At 41.0% G+C, this 15,807-nt stretch overlaps 1 protein-coding gene across 3 annotated transcripts in view; it reads right to left on the reverse strand.

The window, feature by feature from the left end:
* The window catches only part of PTPRG (protein tyrosine phosphatase receptor type G), a 416,558-nt gene that overhangs the window by 115,418 nt on the left and 285,333 nt on the right, over positions 1-15,807 (reverse strand). For all 3 annotated transcript variants that reach the window (XM_075053584.1, XM_075053587.1, XM_075053585.1), the window contains exon 6: positions 1,923-1,989. In XM_075053584.1, the coding sequence (XP_074909685.1) occupies positions 1,923-1,989 (67 nt within the window). The remainder of the gene's footprint in view (positions 1-1,922; positions 1,990-15,807) is intronic.

The raw sequence follows: 15,807 nt of genomic DNA on the forward strand, positions 1-15,807 counted from the left end.
AATAAAAGCTCACATCTTTACTATTATTCTATATAATAACATTAAAAGAGAGATACTATATGAGAATTCTTCACTGAAGCATTCCATCAATACTTAAGTTAAAAAGAACAATTTCTCTGAACAACTACTTTGTAGGAGGAAATTCCCTTACTCTAGCCACCAGAAGAACCTTAGAAAAGGCCTTTAATCAGGGCCTTTGAAACAGGAAGGAAAGCAAGATTTTCCTCTTTTTCTTCCTTAATGTTTTGAAAAGGAAACAAGCTATTGAAATATATCAAGCAATTTCCTTTACTTGAAACACTAGCAGCCTTCTGTGCATTGTGAGCAAAACAAAAATAAACGCCTTTTATCCACCCAGATCTTGCTGCGGGTAGGCAGCACCAAGACGGACTAATCATTATGTGGTCAGGGAATCACAACCTCAGGACCGTGTCACATCCTAGCCAAACAGTTATTTTTGGGAATAGAATAATACTCTTAGGAGACACCGGTGTGATTATCCACTAGTGGCTATTTCGGCTGCAGCAGCGAGGAGGAAGAGAGGGAGCAGAATTAAAACGATGAGAAGGCTAGAACACTGTCGTGCTTGCAGTGCGTAGACAGTCTTGAAATAGAAGGCAGGTAGACAACAAAGCTAAAAGGAGATCCTGGTCCAGTTAAATGGCAGCTTGACTTCAGTGTCAAATTACATAGCCACTGAAAAATCCTTGCAGTCCAACTCGTCCTCACTTTATTTTTGGTAGCCTGTTTTGTTACCCAGTGGGAGCTAGATAATAACATCTATTTTTGTGGAAAACAACACAGTTTTTCAGCTCAGTGTGTTGTTTTTATTTCACAGCAGAGCACTGCAATTTATAAACAGCAAAACCTATGGAAAATTCTCTAAATGAAGGACTTTATGTTATCATTTAACCCCTATTTTTCACTTTCTTTGGATTTATTGGTGTTCCCAGTTGCAAAGTTAAATGACTCTGAAAGTAGAGCAATTAATCCAAAATCCTATTTGTTTTAATTTAACACTGTCAACTAGTTTTAGGTCTGCAGTCAAGAGAAAAAAAATGTTTGTTAAGCTCTACAGCACTAGCTAATGTCTAAAGACAATACTCGGAAAAGGTGCAAAGATGTTTTATCACAGCACTATAGATGGGATGGAGATTTATTATCGTACCAAGCACCATTCCAGCAGATGCCTTTTGAATTACAATGAGATTATTAAAACTTTACAAATCATTATATTAAAACCTGACAAGAGTACTTTGGGAACTGGAGCATCTTGATGTCATTGCTAATGATGCATTACCTGTGATAAGGTTTCAGGAAAATTCCTAAGTAAAAACTGGTTATAAAAGTATAAAATATATTAATATTTATTTCAGTACCTGCTATAAGTTCAAGGATAATAGGTTTATATGCATCAGAACAGCCGAATGATCGTATTTATGTCAGCATTAGAAAGATGTTCATCTGCTGCAAAGTTTAATTAATTTTCATAGATAGTTAATTTTCTGTTTCATTATCAGCTCCCTAAATTTGAAAGACAAATAATTTATAAACAAATAGAAACTTCAGAGAGGAGTATTTTTAGAGCAAACAGAAGATAAATAGCAGGAGTGAGGCATCAACGCTGCCTTCGAAGTACTAATATGAATGATATATTGCAGTAGGTTTTGATTGATAACTTACGCATTCTAGAGCACTGACTGAAAAGAAACAAATTGTTTACTGTTAACCCCAAACCATTTTCAGGTAACAAATTACTCTGATCTTTACCAATCAAATAATGGCTGTGATGCCCTTAAACATCAGTGAATGAGGAATGTGCAGGCTCACTGTGTCCTTCCAGGGGTGACCTGATCCCTTAAGGACAATATTCCTGCCCTTCTCCCCTTCCTGGCAAGAAGAAAGTTTAAGCAGCTACTTACCGTGATGTACGACGCCCTTCAACCCATGGATAATGGGATCCAGTGCTGGATTGTCCCTCTGATTGACCTACATGCAAAGGATACAGGATTGGTTACATCTATTCTGGCACCAGGCAGAACAGTCTCAGTTTAATCTTCTAAAGAAAAAAAAAAAAGATGTTATCTAACAAGCTGCTTAGTTCTCACATTTACAATGGCTCTTCACCAAATGCCAAAGATACACGGCATAATAAAATAAAGTAAGGAAGGTTAAATCAAAAGAAAGCACCCTCTGAATTCATTAGAACATTAGCCATATTATCAGGCCAGCAAAACCTAAAACCAGACAGCTGATTTTTCTCCATCTACTTCTGCTTTCGTAGAGGAAAACTGCTGTGATAAACAGAAGTTATCTCAGACCAGTTCATCTCTTACTGATACGGGAATAAATCTGGCGCTGCCACTGAAATCAGTGAAGCTGGACCCCTTTCAGCTCTAACGAAGTTGGGCCTTGGCATCTCTTTGCTATTCATATTTTTACATTTATTTAATTTAGTGTCACTTGGACAAGGGAGAGGGGAGAAAAGCTTTGTGAGAGGATCGAGAAGAAATCTCTGATTTTTGACAATGTAATTGCCTACACTGCCAGACCAAAAACTGGTATCCTACAGTATTTCTTCTATCAAACAGCAGTCACCCGTGTCCTCTGCAACGGTGAGACCCAGCACCAGACAGAGGAGGGGAAGGCAGCAGGAAGGATTAACCCTGTTGAGCTCCACAACTTCCAAATTAAACCCATCACTTCAGTCACTTACTTGTAACACAGCCAAGGAATTTACAACCAATAATGCAATTTTTTTTTTAACCTTTTGCCTCTTCAGAGGTATTGAAGGAATAACTCACAATTTCTGTGAACATGTTCCACTATTTAAGATACTTGCCAATTTACTTTTGGGAAATAAATACTGGCAAGTACCTCATTCACGTGGTACATTTTTCTTTTTTTTTTTTTTGCCACCAGCCAGTATCAGAAGCCTGAGCAGTGTTGATCATTTTGGATGAACTGCTCCCAATGGGAAAACACACTGAATCCAAAAGAGCTCCTCTGTACTTTGCTGCCTGCCCGTGATCTCAATGTCATGAGGAAAATTAGAGTTTAATCACTTTATGTCCATGTGTTAACATATGAGGAAAGGAGTGGAGAAAAAAAAGAAGAAATCCCTGAGAAAGGACCTTGTGCCCAGCAGGGAACACGCTGTTGCATGAAGTGCAGAACTAGCTTGGAGCGCACTCTCAGGAGGAAGGCATCATTGACCGCAGCATATCCAAAAAATGTGTTATTGTAAAAAATCACAAATTTTAATGGCCTGGGGAGAAAACTGGAATCCACTGCCCAAGTTTCACAAGGACAAACATGTCTCTTCTTGTCCTTCCTCCCAATGACTAATTAGGAATCTTAGAAACCTCATTATCTTCTTAGCCAACTGCACTGAAAAAACCCACAACAAACCACCTTTCTTTTTTCTGTTTATTTGGCCTTTGAACTACTCTGTTGTGTTCAGGACACATTTTTGTGCTCTTGTCTAGAGACAAAATGGTTTGGTGTTTTAAACGGAAATTGAAGATGCTTTTCTCGTCACGGTACTCCAGAACTTGCAACGATCAGGTAGGGCAAGATATGCAATAAAATTATGAAAGTAGCAACAGCAGCTTTGAAATATATACAGCTTAGATGTTACTGGCAATAATATTATTAGCCCTGAAGGCTGTAAGCTCTTTGAAGCATGAACTTTCGTATGCCCAAAGGGGTGCTCTGTACACTTTGGATTCTGTATAAATAATAATCACAGTACACTGAACCCAAGGACCCACTTTGTAGGTTCTGTCTGGCTTCTGGAGAATCGACAGTAAACACTAAAAATGCAGAGCTGATGCAAGACATGTTCCTGCATCTTTTCCATTTATTCAGGTTTCTCCAAGCCATGGCTGCTACTAACAAAAAAAAAAAAAAAAAAAAAAAAAAAAATCATTAAAAACGCTACCAGCAATTTAGTACAAGACTGTAAGTAAAACTTGCACGGGACTTGAACAATGTTTTATTTATTGCTGCCTAACCATAAGTTGTAAAGTATTTTATTTTGTTTGCTTTGGTTTTATTTCTGGTGACAGCTGCAATCAGTTTGAAGAAAGCAAATAGATGGAAAGAATCCTAAAGGTTAAAACTCTTCCTTTTGGGATTTTCTGTCAAAGTAGATCAATTCTGAACCTCAGCTTTGGCAGCGCCCCTTTAATCTGCTGAGGTGGTATGCCTATATAGATCCAGCTACGCAATCTTTTTGATGGCATATTCTGCAAATGTGCTGTGTTCTTCAATAGCATGAAATCAACAGTCACGTTATTTCTTTGGGGGCTGGAAAGCAAATGCTCCATGCATCTGTAATCATGTTTTCTCCGAGGGTATGGGGAGTGGGATCTCATGTTTCTTTAAAAATCACATGCAGACAAGTACCACTTGCAGAGATGTCAGTTCAGACCTGTATGGGATATAGTCTTATTTTCTTTCCAGATGCTTTTCCCCTTTTTCCTTATACTCACACACTGTTCTCCCACACCTCACTACAACAGTTGCAGGATCTTGGCAAGACCATTAGAAAACTGCCCAAAAGTTTTCTCATTTTGTGAAATTGTTCAGGCTTCAGAGCAAACCTTTTCTTACATCTTTTTTTCTTCAAGTTCTTAAAAAAAAAAACAAACCCTTGAATTTCCTCTCTATTTTTTTGCACTTCTCTGTATCCTTTTTCTGCCTGTGTTCATAGAGAAAAGGTTTCTGAAACCCAAAATGTCAAGTTCTATCCCCATTGCTGCACATCTCTGGTTTAACTGGCCTGGAGCTACCATGCTGGTTGAGATCAGAGATTCACCCATACAAGAATCCTGTCTCTGAAACAGCTGATACTTAAAGGAAAGGGAGGGCAAAAAAAGCAGAGGGGAAAAAAAAAGGACAAAAATCTCTAGAATAAGAAGTGTCCTTCTGACCTCCTTTATGATTCCATGTCATGAAGCTTCAGCTTATATCCTTCTACAAACTGTTTTTATCTTTCACTGTTATATAATCTGTATTGCAGGAGTGTATTTTTTATTATCTTATGAATATATCCTGAAGGAAAACGGCAATGAATTCTTCAGATTAACTTTATATGCCACATTTCTCAGGGTGCCTTGGCTGCAGAGTTAGAGAAAGACCATACAGCTGGAACTGGGTCTCAGCACTTAGGCTTCACCCAACACACACTTGCCAGAGCCGCACAAAGCTTTTCTTTTCCTGTGAGAGAAGAACAATGAGTTTCCCCCTCCTCCCTCAAGAGGCTAACACAGAAGAAACGTCACAAATGAAAATCTCCCAAGCACAGGAATTTCATGCGCAAACACAAACCTGCTATGTCGCTGGTCAGGAGCGTGCTGCGCAGCAAGTATTAATGGACAGATGGAAAACCATCCTGAAATTGCCCTAAAATACCCACAGTACCACTACCACAAATGTTGTTTCCTCAACAAGATGCTTTGCTCAAGACTGACTAACACTCTATAGGTCTGCAGTAAACAGGATAAATAATGCTTGTGTGCATCATTTATAATTGAAAAACGCCTGTAATCCGCTTCAGCAGAAATAAATAGGTAACTATCATGCTAAGCGCAAGGGAAAAACAAACATAGAGATATCATTAAGCAGTTTCCTGTGCTAACAGAGCTCTCACCATAGGGTAAATATGGGATGAACATGACATGAGGAAGCAAAATCTCTTTGTTTATCATAGCCTTTGGGTGACTTCAATACCTGGTGCACATGCCATTCTGAGTAGAACAAATGGCTTGATGTTAATGCAATGAATGAAACAAGCATTCGCAATGTAGGAAAAGGTAATGCACAAGTGACCCCATTCTGCAGTCATAAAACAGAGATGTTCTTCAAGTGAAGTCATGGTGGAAATCATTACCCTAGACAGGCTGCATTTACTTACAGCTCCCACATCTAATGCGGGGACTGAGAAATGATTCATTCCTCAGCGAACAACAAGGTTGATCCGTCATGAACTCTATTGACAACAGCGTTAACACCTTTCAGCAGCAAAACCTGTTGTCCCCTTGCTTGAAAGTGCTGTTCCTACAGCCTTACCCTCAGAGTCGATAGGGTAGGAGGCAGGCCAGGGAGCTAAGCACCTTCTCAGGATAATGTTATTAATACTCCAACAAGGAAAGTTCCAGCGAAGGAGCAGAGCAGGAGTGTGATGAAAGGACAGACAGCACCACAGCCAGGCTGATCACGCCAGTACGGGCACCAAGCCACAGCATGTAAAAATAGACTTTACTGGGCAAGCTACTACTCTGTAGAAAGCCCCTGTGTTACAGCAGTACTAAGCTCAGCATGTTCTAATGAGTTAAAAAACTCCAGCTAGTTCTCATTCTCTATCGTTCATTGTACATTAAGTAGCCGAAGCTCTCTTTTCATCTGATTATTTTACAGGACAAACTTGGAACCTCCTGAAGTCTCCAATTTTACAAAAATCAGCAAAGTTGTAAAGTGTTAAAATTTATACCACATGCTATATAATTTAAACCATATGCTAAAGTCATTTAAGAATCCATGACCTGCCTTTCTGCTGGAAACAGTTCCATAAAGCAGAAAAAAACCCCCAAACAGTCTCAGGCAAAAATTTCGAGCTTACAATGCTTATTTTAGGAACAATAACAAATAAAAACAGGGGAACCCCCAAAAACACATTGAGGCAGTTAGAGAGGCCAAACAGCAACACCAGATCCAAGACCCCTGCCCAAAGGGCCAGACTCCCCCCATTTCTCATTGCTCTGGGCAGCCTCTCCGAAAGCCAGGTTATCTTCCCACTGACATGACAAGGGCTGGGCGAAGCACCACAAAGCTCTCTAATGATCACTGGTACCAGCCACCTTGTGAAAAGTACGTGAATATTAATAGCTTGAACAGCTCAGGAGTAAGGAATACACTTTCCTTTTAAAAATGCATTTAAATAGATCTGTTGTATTGAAGAAAAAAAGGGTTTAGGGAAAAAAAGAATAGAAGAGAACCCACCTATTCAGGGTGATATGAAATACAAATTTCTCTTTCATTTCCACCTTAAAAAAAATCTGGCATTTAGACTTACTAAACTGTCATAAATTTGCAGCAACTGCTTTCAAGCTCATTAAATGGGCTCACAGACAGTATTGCAAAGCATCTCAAAACGAAGGAGAATGCCATAGTCGGCTATATTGAAAGGCGAAATGACATGCATTTTGTGCAAGTCAGAGGAAAATGAATGGCAACAATTTTGTGATACAGTACCTGAGCCTTTCCCCTCCGAATAGTGATATAATTTACTTTTCTCTCCCACTGCAACATTTGGCCCTTGACTTGGAAACTAAATCTTCAATCTATCAAGCCTTACCCATCTGCTAAGTAAAATGGCCAAGACAATCTGCATGCCTTGAATTCGATATAGCCAGCTGCTCCCAGAGTGCTGTGGCATTAACATCCAAAGACCATCCTCTTGTGCTGTAAAGGACGGTGTCTGCCAAGGATGAATGACTGCATACTTAACCGTGGCAGCTGAAGCCAGTGACAATGGTTGACACAGAGAGATGCCAATGTGTCAAATTCTACTTTCAATTACAACGGTGAAAGTCAGGGGTAATATTCCCCCAACCGCACGCCTTCAGCTCCTGTTCAGCTTGCAGTTAAGATCTACAGCTCACCAGCCAAATACTCAAGTCTCCAAACATTCTGTACAAACAACTAAGAAGAAAAAGAAAACTATTATAAATTAACTAGGTTGCAGAGATTAAATTGTCCTGTAGGGTTTCAGGACAATCAACATGGTTAAACAATTTATTCTCTTATCAGCTCAGTAGTGTTGGACAGATGCCAGTCCTCAGTCTCGAGGGGAAAGGACCTGAGTTTCACTGTTTTAGAACAGAAATGAGAAGAATCCCATTAATGTGAACATTATGCCACACAATATATATTTTAACATCACAGCAATGGGATTTCAAAGAATCCAAGGTAATCACAGTCAAAAGAAACATACTTTTCTCATGGAAAGTACTTGGCATATTGCTTGTGAAACTCTTCAAATTCATGTCTTTGGGGCCAAATTATTTCAGAGCTAGCTAACAGCTTGCGTAGGTTCTGCTCCTAAACCTTCTGAATGATGATGCTTTAACCTTGCAGCACTGAGAAAGGATATGCATCCTGGCTTTGTGGTATGCACCCTTTTGCTCTGCACAAAGTCCACTGTCTCACCTTTCTCTTCTCTCCTTTTTGAAGTCCACATTGTGAAATCTGGTTGTGGATAAATATCTCATCTCTTAAACATTTCTGAATAAAAGGAAGTGAAAGATTTCAGCTGGATCTGGAATGTGGATGGACAGATATGAAAAGTTTACATGTGCTTTGCTTTGAAATACAGTAGAAAATATTTATTTGGACCTTTTCAGGGGAATTGACGGGTGAGAAGGGAAACTGGTTGACACTATAGCACACTGAGCTATCTGTGAAGGCAGGAAAATGCCTACAGAGCTCCCAACACAATGATAAGCTAGATTTGGTGCTCTAAGTTTTTCACCTTCACAAGCACTAAATGATCCAAGAATGATATATTCCTGCTCCTCCACAGATGATATTTTCTTCCATCTCCCCCATATATGCTATAATTGCACATCTCCTGCACGAGTCGATGCAAAAGGACAAATCTGGCCAAGAGCCTGCAGCCTGACAGAGGTGAGCTGGGAGATGGAAAGCATTTGCTGTGTAATGAATGGACTGCCCAAAGTAAGTATCCTGCAGAATATATTTGTAAGGGAAAACAAGAAATGGAAACAGCTCCCTTAATACTTCAAGTTGCTGTTCATGTGTAAAATCAGAGAGAATAACAGGTACCCAGGCAAGAAGTGACACTGAACCTTATGCTGGCACACGCGCTATTTCACACAGATACTGCCATGAACTGAACTTTGATTTTTTAAAAATGTGCATTAGAGCTGAGTTCGCCTTTGCCTATGGCAACTAGTTTCAGGTTCAGTGATTTGAAGGCAAATTCTGTTGAGTTAAATCTGGGTTTTGGCCTTCAGGTGTTAATAATCCTGCTATGAATGAAAATATACTGAAGTCATAGAGGTGCATATGCTGTTGGAGAGGGTGTTCCTATATGTCGCATTCACTATGTTGTTTGAAGAAAGTAAAAAAAAGTTAATGAGTCTTCCAATGATTATTTTAAATAGAGTAATGGGTGTGCATTGATCCTTCTAGCTAATTCCACTTTGAATAATACATCATTCTGACTGAAAGCTTGCTAGTGATGTATTAACTTCATATTTCATCACAGCTTTAGAGGGTATCTACAGTAAGATATTAACTAGCAGTGCCAAAGAGGAAGCTGCACTTTCTCTTTTTTTTTTTTTAAAGTCCAAAATGGTTTTAAAAGCTATTGAACTGACTCTGGGGTCAGGTGTTCTGGCTGTCCCTCATCTTTGGTTAAGTGCAAGGCAACTGCTTGCAACCACAGCTCCTCTCAGCCTTAGCTCACCCCCTCTGTCGCTTTGTACCTGCTGCCTCTGGACCCGAGTTAGTTACAGACATCCTGGGACAAGGATGGGACAAACTATGTCACAGATCAGCAACTTCCACGTTCATTATGTCCAGTAGGGATGCTTAAAAATACAAGCAGCATAGTCACTTTTACACCAAAGGTTAGCTGAAATATCAGTGTCATAAAAAGAGCAAAGGGACAGCACAGGCTACCTCAGAAGAACATACATCAGAATTTGCAGCAGCATGTTGCAAGGCAACATGCTAACACAAGAGACTGTCTCAAAAAAAGCAAGAGCATGAAACTCAGAGGTAGAGGTAAGTACTACTTAATAACTCGGCTCAGAGTACGTTGTGTTTGTGCACACTGAGTTTCTTTGTTAGCGGATAGAAACATTGATCGTGTATTGTACACATGCTGGCAGCTGACTGATAAGCTCACCGGGCAGAGGAAGGCTTTGCAGTCTCCCCTCCCTGTAGCATTACCTCCATTCACTATCACAAGATTTGCAACCACCAGGATGGTAAGGAACAGCCAGCAATGTATTTTCCTTTCTTTTTGTAAGCCACTCGTTTGCCCAGACTTTGACTCACTCCATTGATAAGGTAGGCATTAGTTTCCCCAGTGTATTCTTGCACTTCGAAAGCATGATGCAGCTAATTTACTGCAAGTGAATAGCACATTGAATTAACAAGTTATTGAAAGATCTTAATACGCATATATCTGAGGAAAAACGGAAGATACCTGCAGCCCAAAAGCACAGTCTGATTAGTAGCAACAGAATGTCTAAGATACAAAGCTCTGTGAAAGACAAAAATGTAATTGCAACACAGAGGAGACACAGCTTCAGTGCCAGATTCTCAAAGCTGGGAAAGCTTGATTGATAGACTGTACCATCTGCAGCTGCGCAAAAAAGTCTAGAGTAGCTGCAAGTTTATTTAAAGCAATTTTGGTGCACTGAGCCTACTTGTTCTCCTTTGAGAAAATAATATGATTTCTTCATAGAGCATGTAGTCTACTTATTTAAGCAGCAGTGTGCAAGATCTCTCAATCCTACCAGCAGTTCAGCTGGAAAAATGACACACCAGGGGGTAACATTTTATCAGGATGGAGGCTATTTTATAAAAACTGCCATCAGTTATAAACTGTTCTCACCATCTGAGTTTAAAAAAAAAAAAGAAAAAAAAAAAAGGATTTTGGTCTCTTCTAGAGTTTCCATAATCTGCGCAATTTATGGGAGTTTTTAGGTAAAAATAACCATTTTGACCTAAGTAAGGAGGAAAATGAAATGGTGTAATGAAAAAAATATAACGAGCACTACAGCCAGATCATCCTACAGCACCCACTCTTTGATATACAGCTTCACACATTTGGAGAGGCTAAACTCAAAACTGTGAAACCAAGAATGGAAGTTGGCTTTCATTTTCTTCTGCTCCTGGCTTGAATTTGGTACAAACGTGTACAATTGAGAAAAAAATACCCCCAGCCTTTTTTTTTTTTGAAAATAAAACAATGAAATCTGGTGGCTAAACAAGAAAATGTGCTGGGCAAAATGCAAAGGGTGGAAGGCAACTGCTCAGATGGGCATCAGGAACCCCAGCATTTTGCAGGGGTTTGTAATTTAATTGTTCCAGCTAAGCTTGCCTAGGATGCAGCAGAGATTTCCAGCCTTTTCCCTCTCTTCCAGCCAACACAAAGGGTTTTGGTGAAAAAGGTCACAATAATCACCGCTTTAAAATGAAGAAAAGAAGTCATTTCAGCTTCCCAACAGATTTCATTCATTCTACATGAAAAGTCCTCTTTTTTTCTCTCCCAGCATTGCCCTCGGCTCACTTCCCCACAACAGTAGCAGCTCCCTCCAGCCCGCCAGTACAAGATGACTCAAGCCGGCATCTATGAGTCACAAACACAAAGGATGCAGAAATGTCAATTAAGTTACACAGCCACTTCCCTAATGACAACCACACCTCAGTTCACAATTAAATTAGAAATCCAGTGAAAACAAATTGTTGTAGGGCAGATTTTTTTAATCTCCTGCTTCAAAACCTCAAACTCCAATGTAGTTTGCTTGCCATTCCTTTTACCTCATTTTTAAGGAGGTTGGTGTGAACTGATTTACTGAAACTGCTGCAGGAATTTTTGCTACAGCAAATTCCCCATGTCTAATGTAGCAAGCATGGGCTGGGAGGGCTCTCAGGCTTCCAGGCATCTTTGTGGTACTAGAACCCAATGTTAGACCAGTGGTGTTCATTAATAGCTCTCTGGCACAAGAGGACAAGTCTGTCAACTATGATACATTTTTTATTTGTAATTCTCTTTCAAGCAAGTTCTTCCATTTTTACTTATCTTTTGTAAATTTTCAGTATCATTTAAGTTCTTGCAGATGTGTGCAGCTTTGCAAAATGCCACAAACTTGCACAGTTCAGTGCTCGTGGTACCTAAGGCAGAAAGCACCAGCTAATCCTCAGAGTTTCCTCACTTCTGCCTCCTCTCTCATTTCTGAGTTGCCTCCCTCTTCCATCGCCCACCTGCCACATCCTCCTCGCTCTCTCTTCCCACCCAGTGAGCTGTTTCTGTCTCCTCCAACGCTACAGCATCCTCTCTTCCCAAACCGTTCCACGTACCCCCTTGCGCACCCTTGCACCACTCTGCCACCTCCTCCTCTCCACCCCCTGCCTCCTGCATCACCAAGAAAGTCCTTGTGCCCTTCCATCCCCACCCGGATCTCCTTCCTGGAGACAGGAAAAAGAAGCAGCCTCGGCTACTGGGGGTGGCGAGTGCGTTCGTCCAGGGGAAACTTGGATGCCAGCAGACGGGGTGCCAAGGACACCAGCTGCAGGACTGCCGAGGACTCCAGAGCTAGTGGGCATGAAGGGCAGGTGCACCAAAAGCCACATCCTTGAGCCAGGGTGGGTATCAGCAGCAGGGCAGTCTCAGCAGTAGAGCTCTGAGAAGCAGCTGAGATGAGGCAGTCCTCATCTCCATCTCCTTCAAGCCACTGAATTAAGAGTGGCAGGATGTGGCCTGCAATTTTCTTCTCAGCTCTTAGTAGGCTACTCAAGTTCCTGCAGCAACAAAAGTACAGCTCGACCCCCCCCCTATTTCACCTGGTGTAACACTACACACAAGAGGGAGGATCATATGTCAAGCTGTTTATTTTTCACTTGGTTAGAATGACCCACCAACTCACTCCGTTTCTTAAAAAAAACATTTCAACAAGTATCAAGGCTTGTGTTTAGAGGAAATGGGGAAATTATTGTGCGGAAAAAAAGCACTTAGAACACAAGTGCATTAAAAGCCTGGGAAACATTCAGTTTGTGGCAGCAGTTTCTTCCTCTTGAAATACAAAGAAATACAAAAACTAACATGACACGTATGCTTGTTTCAGGCTGTTCTACATTTCAGCAGTGGCAAAGTGAATGCTATTCAATCACTGCGAGTAGGTGATAGTCTTAAAGCCAGAGAACTCCTCAGGATGCTCTAGCCTTCATGCCTCCGCTCCACGGGCTTCTTACAGCTTTCCGGTGCTCCTGTGGAGCATGACCCATCTATGGAGGGGGTTTTCAAGCTCTGTCTCTGGTCAGGAAGCTCTCCTCCTACTCAGGATGTAACTTCAAAATTGCCAGAATCTCAAAAACTCAGGGAAAGGTACAAGAGAAGAAATAAAATGCAACTGAATACGATTTAAAACAAAACTTAAAACATGGTTAGAACAAAAGGTGCTCTTTGAACAAGTCTAGTCTGACCCAGAGCAGTGAAGATGCTTCCTGCAGGTGGGTGTACACAGGAATGCTCTCAGGAAGAGTCTGCCATCTCCTCTTCTCTCACACACTCTCCGAATCTGCTTGTCAGAGTACCTGCCTATTCATTTGAGGTGTTTACTTCCTTTTTTTTTTTTTAACTTCATTTCATACCCCAGCGATTTAACTCCTGGGTGTCCACAGATCACGTATGCTGGTTATGATCCTATCACCAACGCTGTGGCCCGTCAGCTGGACCATCCAGGCTCCTGGCACATGCTTTGCCATGACCCCAGTTTTGGTATCCACCTCTAGAAAAGTTTCTTATCTCTCTTCTCAAAACCTGGCAGGCTGCATGGCCCTTTGATGTCACCACCCTCATATGGCCACCTGCGACTGACACCACAACCTGCATCAGGCTTTTCCCTGCCAACAGCTTGAGCTGGTGTGGAGTGAGCTAAAAAGCCAATGCTCTGTAAGGGCAGTCCTCAGAGGGCTGGCACAGAGGGACATGTTCACTGCCAGGTTGCACAGGCAATTCTCCCCAAAATGCCTGAGACCCAACACAGTTTGAATTCCAGCCCAGCTGTAACATGCATACAAGGAGCACTGCACTGACGGCTGCTGTGAGGATGAAAGCTTGATGCCGTAGCATCCCATGTTCTCTGCAGACTGGCCTGTAACCCCAGCACACTGGTAGGACGCACCTGCATTTGCAGCTCTGTGTACACTCAGATTTAAGGGGGGCAGCAAACATTTTAATATATGGCATGACAAGGAAGGCATTAAAAAAATCTTCTATTTTTAGGGGTAAGACACTAGTTATATGCCTCAGATGCAATGCAAGCGGTAATGAAGGAAGAAAGAAGGTACTTCCTAAAAGGTAGGCATAGGCTGGGCACTTAAGACATAAAAGCAGCATTAAAAAAAATTGCTTCTGACACAAGAACAGCTGACAGAGATAATCTCCATAGCTCAGCATGAATTTATATAGCCTTTCAGCAACTCTATTAGACAGGTGTGGTAGCAGCCAGCTGTACTGCATGCACAGACCAAGTTTCTCTAAAACCTGAGTGCCCATATGGCCCTGCAGCACACCGAGGTGGTGCCACCTGCCTGGGCATCACCCCCCTCTCCCACCACCATCTGTCCACGGAGAGGTATCGGTATCGACCGGAGGGGTAGTGCAGAACAAGTCTAGATAACGAGCGAGTTCAGACTCAAAAAGGACGGGTGTTTCCATCCACAACACAGGGACTACCAAACAGCTCTACCTAGACAGGCTTAAAAGTGAGCTTTACTTCTGGCCTTTAATTCTCTGCCCAAGTTACGAGAAGAGACAAATCTAGCCATAAGGCGGGGTGGGTCGCGTGCTATTAGAGAAGGTAAGCTTATTAGCTGAAATATAATAAATCTCTGTAGATATCTGGAATAGCAGAAGACAACAGTTTGCTTAGCCATATCACTGGTAATGAGTTGGCAAGAGGAAAGCATTCCAAAACATTAACCTAAGGCTTAATTTGACTGGTATGTACTTTGGGAGAGACTGGTTCACCCAAGATGTGGAACTATCTGTCTGCTCATGTCTTCCACAAAATGCAGCAGGATATAAAAGCACGTGGTTTTAGCAGTTTAAAATACAAACTGCATTAAAAAAAAATCTTTGAAAAGTGATTGATGTAGTCTAATCATGTTTCACACAGGAGCATTTTAAATTATGTTAGATGTTTTTATAGGATCTAGATATGACAAAGGAGGTTTGCCAGGTGGCAAGGTAGGCAGGGGGGAGGAAGGAGTAAGAAAATAATTTTATGTTGACTGCTTCCAATACACAGGCATGTGCATAATGCCATACAAGCCACAGACAAAATACACACAAAAAAATTACTAGCTTAGCTGTTAGGGTTATGGAGCTTTGCTTTCTAATCAATGCTTACCCATATAGCTGTTTTTAAATATTGATCTGGTAGCATGATCCTAGGGGAAAATAAATATCAAAAGGGGTGATTTAATTCAATCATCCTGATTCTTGCATTATATGATCCTATTTCTTCAAAAACCCAGAAAGCAGTAACTTAAGTGAAGCTTACAGATCAGTTAATATATTTACAGCCTTAAAATAACATGAGACACACTATAAAATACACTGAGATCCAAAGTTAATCTCTTTTAGCAATATTCTTGCAGCAAGTAAAAATGAATTTTATGCTGAAAAAATCCATTTTATCAGGAGCAAGACTGAGCTTTCTAATAACCAGGCTACTTTCTAATGTGGTACATCATTTTACTTTACTCATAAGGAACAGTTTGCCAAATCTCCAGTTCGGCTTCATTTGATACAGTACAGATGTTGCAAAACCAATACCTTCTTTCAGAAAGTCTCTTTACTCTTGATAATGACTACATTACAATGCATTTTTGATGCACAGAAATGGTACGTTTACAATCAGCAACTAAATACTTTTCTGACGGTATCAGCCAGGCAGCTTTTCTTTGGCTTCTCAGTGCTCCCAGAGCTGTGAAACAGTTGCAAACACCGTAAGCTCACAGGAAAAATCCTGCTCCATC

Source organism: Buteo buteo, chromosome 21 (genome assembly GCF_964188355.1).
Source record: "Buteo buteo chromosome 21, bButBut1.hap1.1, whole genome shotgun sequence".
NCBI lineage: Eukaryota > Metazoa > Chordata > Aves > Accipitriformes > Accipitridae > Buteo > Buteo buteo.